The following is a 7686-nucleotide window of genomic DNA, read 5'->3' on the forward strand; positions in this document are numbered from 1 at the left end:
TTCCTATGTTTATGAAACATACAAAAGCCACGAGCTTGACATAAACCAGTGTTTTCAGAAAGTCATAGCTCTCTCTGTTGAGTGTTCCCTGTGTCAGCTGCCCTATCAACATTCACACGGTTATCTGCATTTCACAGCCAAGGAAACTAACCTTCCAGGCTTCCCGAGGACCACAGGGCAGGTCTTTCACAGCCTGAAGCTGAACTCTGCCTTCACATCAATTATGTTACCAAAGGGACAAATTCTAGAATTCTACAGTAAAGCTTCATATTCAACCTAAATTGATAACAACCACTTGGTTTTTCTGCCCAGGCAATTAAAACATTTTTTTTATCAGTAGTTTCTTACTGGGAGACTACCAAATACCAAAAGAAGCATTTTCTACTCAAGGTTCAAAAACATAAATAAATTTCATGACAAATCATCTTAACCTTCCAGTTTAGTAAAAAAGCTAACACATCCAAATATTCCCGTTGGATACAGATGACAAAATCAGTTTCTTCTAATGTATTGACAGTTCAACTCCGATGAGAGATCTGTGAAGAACAATCAGGATGCAGGATCATTAGCTCAGTAAGACACATGAGGACACAGCAACAGGGGCCCAAAACACGTTAGGAGGGAAAGGAGATTTTGATAAAGGGGGAAGATAAATAGTGGAAGGAGAAAAAATACGAAGAGGTAAAATCTTTTGACCGACATTTCCCACACAGCATAAGCAAAAAGAATAGAAATGGGGAGGGTAAGAGATACCTTCCAGAAAGAAGCAAACCATAGAAATGCTAGGTTTTGCAAGCAGAACTCCTAAAATGGCAAATGACTACTCAGAGGATACAGAAAACACAGGGGGGCCAAAATGCACTGTCCCTTAGCCAAATCAGAATATGTACCATATCATCCACGGGTCCCATACATCAGGGGTAGCCATGACCTAATCACCCTTAATCACACAGGGAAAAAGTTCTCGTTTTTTAAGGTGTGTTCAGAAACAAATGCACTTAACCGCCAAAAAAAATGAAAAGCAGGGCTGAGGATTTAGCTCAGTGGCATCAGGCCCGCCTTGTAAGCACAAGGTCCTGATTTCTATCCCTGGTACCAAAAAAAAAGAAAGAAAAAAAGAAAAGAAAAGAAAAGAAAAACAGCTACATCAAGTTCTCAAAATATGCTTTGAAAAAGGGTTAATACTTAGTATTTTTCACACTGATTTCCAATTTTAAAGTAGATAAAGCTTTAAAATCGTAGGACCAAATACAACAAAATGGGTAAACTCTTTTCTTTTTTGCCAAAGATTTAAAATATACTCATAATAATGACAGGCATCACACGTTAAAAAACAAGTCCTTCAGGTGGTCATGGTGACACACATCTATACTCCCAGCACTTGGGAGGCTGAGGCAGGAGGATCACTGCCAAGATCGAGGCCAGCCTTGGCTACATAGTGAGTTCAAAGCCAGCCTGAACTACATAGCAAGACCTTATCACCCCCACCAAAAAAAAAACCCTTTATGCTGACAGGCCTGGCACAGAACCCCACTGTGAGTCACTGGTTTGCCCATTCCGTATTACACAAATAAAGACCCAGGAAGACCCAGACCACTCTTCCCCTATGAGAGCCATCAGTAAGGAATGACCATAGGGCAAGGTGGTTTTGCTCTACGTTACTTTACCAAGACCACACATGAGAGATTGGGAGAGGAAGTTGGCTAGACAGCCTTCCTCAAGCAACTCAGGACAACACACCAAGCTTTTCTTCAAGCACCACACGCTTCTCGCCTGCTCTCCCAGAATTTCTCTTCCACCTCATTATGAGTAGGGTGGTGTTAGAATTTGATCAATCTACACTGTGTGAATGGGCCACAGGCAGCAGAGATAACAGTGCTGCCTGGGTTATTCTTCTGCCCAGGGTAAAAGACTGAATTTCACAGCACTGGAGTCCTACAAAGTAGAAAGGTCACCCATTAGGTCTGAGTCAATTTCAAGTGTGCCCCAAATTTACTTCCTCCCCCAAACATACCAATTCTCACACTTTTCTACTAAAAAACCTCTAAGAGTAGAGAAGAAAATTCCTCCTCTTTGGGGAAGCACAACCTGTGCTCAATTTTAAAAATCCACACAAATTCTGTAGACTTACCCATGATAAATTCTCATCCTTATCAAACAATTCAATACCTGTACATGTACACACACGTGTATACTCACATTGGCACAGACATGCTTTTCCCCAAGTAAAATTCCCAGTCCCAGAAAACACAATGATATTCTGTGGCTCTGCTTTCCACAGGGACATACTCACCCCAGCCAAAGAACCAAGAATAAGTCAAAGAGTGAGTCCATTTTAAGAGTTAAAACTGCTTTGGAAGATTAATAAATGTAATCTGAAGATTTTTCTTAGGTACCACTCTTAAAAAATTGACAATGACCAAATACAAGACTGTTTTCCACGGAGCCTAAAGGGAGGTGATGGCTCTGTGAGTGCCCTCTGGAGGATCCTGGCTGTGACTCCTGCGGTGGTTTTCTGATTTCCTCTCCCATTTCACATCTAGTTGTATGAGAGATGTCCTCTGTAAGCCAAAGCAGAGGGTCACAGGAAAAGCAATCTACTGTTAAGCCTCTGACTGCCTGAATTCATTCCTTCAACAAGTATCTGGGCTCCCTTTAGCTAGCCTAGCCAGGGCAGCTAGAAGCAGGATTCTGTCTCTGTGCAAACTGGAGTACAGCATGTCCTCCAGACAGACAAGTTCTACAAGCAGGATCCTCTGCTCCAAAGACCCACCTCAGCAGGGACAGCAGGTGTTGATACCATTGTACTGAGAGAGACAAGGTTCCTACTTTAGAACATTCAGATGTGAGGCAGCCAGGCAAACACATGTTCAGTTTTCAACATTTTCTACATGATCCTGAAAACTCAGACTTTTTATACTACACTTAATATTCTCCAAACAAATCTCCACCTCATTTAACACTAGTACTATAGTCATTAAGTTGAACTTGGGCTCAAAACATCTACCTACACCAACAGAGTTCTGGGAAGTTTTTAGGTAGAAACAAGCAGTTTCCAGATTCAAGCAGGCCAAGAAACTGACCACATTTCCAATAGCACCTTATGGTAATTGGCCACATTTATTTCTCCAAGTAACATTTTCAATTATTCTATTTGATTTCTTGCCATTTCTACCTTGTATGTATATGCTTGAGGCATATTTTTCATTTAGGGGAATAAATACAATCATGCACTGCATAACAACCTTTCAGCCAACAACAGGCCACATAACCCATAGGGATCTCATGCAGCTGCATGAACTTTAAAATTCTTATCACCAAGTAACACCCTAAAGAGTGATGGTGAACCTTTTAGAGCTTTCAATGATAAAACACCTGGCTATGGCACGTGTGCCACAGGTTCACCACCAGTGCCCTAGAACAAAGCATCACTCGCGTTTGCAATGATGCTGGTATAAGCAGACCTACTGCATGGCCAGTCATGTAACAGTAATACACAGACAACAATGAACACAAGTAATGTGATAATAACAACTAGCTACTGGGATGTATATTTACTATATTATACTTCATTAGAAATTCCTTCTACTTTTTTTTTTTATAAGTTAGTGGTAAAACCACCTCAGGTGGGTCCTTCAGGAGGGATTTCAGAAAGCAGTTGGAATGACAGCTCCATAGATGTTACTGTCCCTCAAGAGCTTCCATGGGGACAAGATGTGGAAGTGAAGTCTGGGATACGGATAATGACCCTGTGTAGGAACCAAGCCAATGTGCGTGTTTCTAGTTTTTAACAATGAAGTTTATAAAAGACAAAAAACGATTAAAAAATACTTATAGAATATATCAAGAAAAAGAATTTTTTGTACAGCTGTAGAATTCATTTTAAACTAAGAGCCAAATGTCAAAAAATTTTTTAACTTATAAAGCAAAAATGTTACAGTAAGCAAGGTTACTTTGCCACTGAAGAAAGAAACATCTTTATAAATGTAGTGTATCCTGAATTTACAAAATCTGCAGTAGTGTTCGGCAATGCCCCAGGCCTTCACAGTCACTCCCACTCATTCACTGACTCACTCAGAGCAACTTCCGGTCCCGCAAGCTCCATTCATGGCAAAAAAAAAAAAAAAAGGTGCACTGCTTTTTATCTTTTCTACCACATTCTTACTCTACCTTCCCCATGCTCAGATACACTAATATTTCCCTTGTGTTTCAGTTACTTACAGGATTGAATACAGTAACCTGCTGCAAATTTCTGCAACCCCGGAACAATAGGCTAGGCCTGAGATGCTGCAGGCGAGGCACTCCATGAGCTTCACACAACTACCCAGAACAGAGCCCTATCACTGGGGGCGCACGACAATCTTTCTCAAAATATTTTATTATTTTTGGAATTATTTGCTTTAACAGTTCTTCACATGACACTTCTACATTCTTATCCACTAAAGTTAAACATAACTTCCATTCCCAATTGACAGAATGTTATTTTTACAATATGAAAGTATCTCTTTACATTTAAGAAAGAACATTCATTTTTTAGTCTTTGTATGAAATGTGTTACTATACATCTTTGTTTTGTTTTGTTTTTGTTTGGTGCTGGAGATGGAACCCAGGGCCTCAAGTATGCTAAGCACACCCTCTGCTACCAAGCTACCTCAGCTCTGTACACTATTTTAGACCTGATGCTTCCTCATGGAAAATGTTGTGCAGACATGCTCTGGGCAAATGTCTCAACTACAACTCTCTTCACTTCTTTTCTTTCTAATGTATCTTATAATGCAGTACAGAAATTATTCTCAAAAGTAGTATGCATAGGAGAAGAACGAAAAAAACATAAAATTCACTAAGGTGGCAAAAAACATCAACCATTCGTTTCAGATTCCTCAATCTGAATGAGTCCTGTTAGGAAATCATTAATCTCAGTTTTTAACAACCATATATGGCTGGAACTTATTAAGTATCTCCTAAGAGACAGGAACTGTTCAGGTCAGGTGGAAACAAATGAAAACTCCAGCTGGCCATGAAGCAGGGTATTTCATGACCTGCCATTCCTGACACCAAAGACACATTTTATTACAGGATATAACTCGTAATGAACGCAGAACTCTACCTCTTAGATTTCTGGGATGAATCTGTTTTGTTCGAGGCATCTTCTTAGATGTAGGAGCTCCTTTTTTTTCTTAGAAATGGTAGGAAGAGCAGGTCCCAAAAACGTGGCTCCATAAACTCAACACACATCAATTAATCCATGTGCTAAAATGGAAATAAAACAAGAAGCATATTTTATTACCTTCAAAGGGTAAACATACCTTAAAAAGTTACAGCTTAGTACATCATTAACCTAACAGAAAGAAACCAAGCTGGGCCTTACAGCAAAATTTGACTTTTAATTAAATATAGGATAGGGTGTTTTGCCAATATCTGGCCCTTCTCATTAAGAGAAATCATTGTGTCTCTATCAGACAAGAGTAAAAAAAATCATTGTGTTTTAACATAACTTTACCCACTACGATGGTTAAGCATCAGCCTACAAAAAGGACTATGGTGTATACAGTCCATGTGCCCATTCCCAGGCGTGGGTGCCACATCTCAGTCACCTTTGACTTTAGTTGACATGTGTGTGTTCTTATCATGGCTGCTCCCTATTAATCAGTCCTCCCTTGTAGGCTTTCTTCCCCTCCTTGTGTTAAGGTGCAACATGTGACCAGTTCTAGCCAAAGATCTGTGAGTGGAAGACAGGCTTCTCTTCCAAGCTAGAGCATTTACTCAACAGAGCAAGATTCAGGAGATAATTCTGATCCCCTGACACAGGGCCAGCACCTTCTGGACAGCAATTCTGACCACAGCTCAGAGTTGAACTGCTACTAACTCACCGCGATCATAGAGCACAAACAAGAAACAGCTCTTCGCTGTTTTAAGTCACTGAGGTTTGGGAGGTATTTGTTACTGCAGCATAACCTAGGCTGTGCTGACCTATACATTTTAAAAAAATAATCTGAAATACAATATGTGACAATTATACAAAGGTGACAATTATCTTAAACTTGAGCCACTTCTCTCCAACAGGATTCTTTCTCAGGGAACCCAGAGCTAAAGTTCTAGTTTTAACTTCCTTCAATAAAGCTGATAAGCAAAGCCTATTATACTGGTACTATATGAAACAATGTTTAATCACTAAACACACACAGAAATGGAACAGACATTGCTTTGGTAAAAACCTGGCGCTATTACTATGTAAGAAAAAAGGGTTTACTGACCCCTACTATGTACCTCTGCACTTTCTACCTATTACCACATTTAATCCTAACAGTAACTGAGGAAGGGAGCTTTAGTGTTTCTATTTATAGAGAAAAAAAAAGTTTGGGGGAGATTAAGTAACTTGCCCAAGACCAGCAACTAAAGAATGAGGTACCTCATGCCTCAATTTTTCTCAGTGCCTATTTCCTCTGAGAAGGGAATACCTACCTACTCTCCAAGAGTTTATTTTGTTGTAATGTGTCAACCCTCCCACCCCTCCACCCCCGCCCCCTGCTGCCTGGCTGCATACTTTGTTATCAAAGCAGACTGGATTCAAGGCCAGGTTTTACCCCACATTGTGTGGCCTTATTCTGATACTTAACCTCTCTGAAGATCAGATTTCCCAACTGTAAAACTAGGAATATTATCCACCTCAAAAGGGTGCTATAAGGAATAAACAATGTAGAAGCTTTGCCTGTCCACAAAACCACTGAAATATTAATTCTCCTTAAGAAAGTCTGTATCGGAAAGAACGTGCCTAACATCCTAACAAGGTTTCAGAAATGCGTGGTTTCATTTTAGCCAAGAAAAAGAGACTACAACTAACCTCGGTATTTCATTCCTGAGACAGCTCTATGTCGACACAGCACAAAAATACTTGCAATTTTTTAAGGGCACTGGGAAGAACATGAAATATGATGGCCAGTACTATGTATATTTATTTCACCAAGCACTGTGTTAAGAAAAAAGATATGGTTCCCCGACTCCCTTCGCTAAAGCAGCAATCTTTCCACTATGGGATCCAGGAAGGTTCTGATTCGACAGCGAATTTAAAGACATTCGAGTCAGATACATTGTACTCAGCTCCATTCCTTCCTATGGCTTTTATATGGTCACGATATTGCGAAGTTTTAAAATAGTGAACTCCGATTTGTAATCCAATCATGCGATCCGACCCAAGCAGGCACATAAATGTAAAATATGCAAATGCCCAATCTGTACCGGCTTTCTGCTACCCCATTCCCTGTCTGCCCACTGTCCCTAGCTGTCCATCCCACATTTAAATCCCTGTGGGGGGGAATGGGTATTTTCAAAGAGAGCCGCATTGTAGTGACTGACGAGTGATAAATGATTACGAGACAGAAATAAATACTACATGGAGCAAAAACAGGACACGATCAAAAAGTGTAAAGACAGTGGCAAGGAGAAAAACATGAATGAATGTGGAGGGCGGAGCCTGGGAAAACCCCTCTGCAACGCTGCACTGAACAAAGCGCTTCGAATGCCAGGAGGAGGGGGCAATGGAACTGCCAGCTCGGGAAGCAGCCTGAAGTGGATGCGGAGAGCAGGAGGCGGAGGACGACAGGAGGCGAGCGAGCAGCGAGCGCAGCGGCCCCGAGACTCCTCCTCGCCGCCAGCTCGGCCGCCGCCCCCTCCCCTCTCCAGCCCGCA

The 7686-nt window shown here is 41.0% G+C and overlaps 1 protein-coding gene across 2 annotated transcripts in view; it reads right to left on the reverse strand.

Moving 5' to 3' along the window:
- Hivep1 (HIVEP zinc finger 1) overlaps positions 1–7686 on the reverse strand; it is a 129613-nt gene that overhangs the window by 117387 nt on the left and 4540 nt on the right. For both annotated transcript variants that reach the window (XM_010622868.3, XM_010622867.3), the window contains exon 2: positions 5108–5250. In XM_010622868.3, coding sequence (XP_010621170.1) covers positions 5108–5147 — 40 coding nt within the window. In that variant the 5' untranslated portion in view covers positions 5148–5250. The remainder of the gene's footprint in view (positions 1–5107; positions 5251–7686) is intronic.

Source organism: Fukomys damarensis, unplaced genomic scaffold, assembly GCF_012274545.1.
Source record: "Fukomys damarensis isolate Sample0158 unplaced genomic scaffold, DMR_v1.0_HiC HiC_scaffold_10, whole genome shotgun sequence".
Lineage (NCBI taxonomy): Eukaryota > Metazoa > Chordata > Mammalia > Rodentia > Bathyergidae > Fukomys > Fukomys damarensis.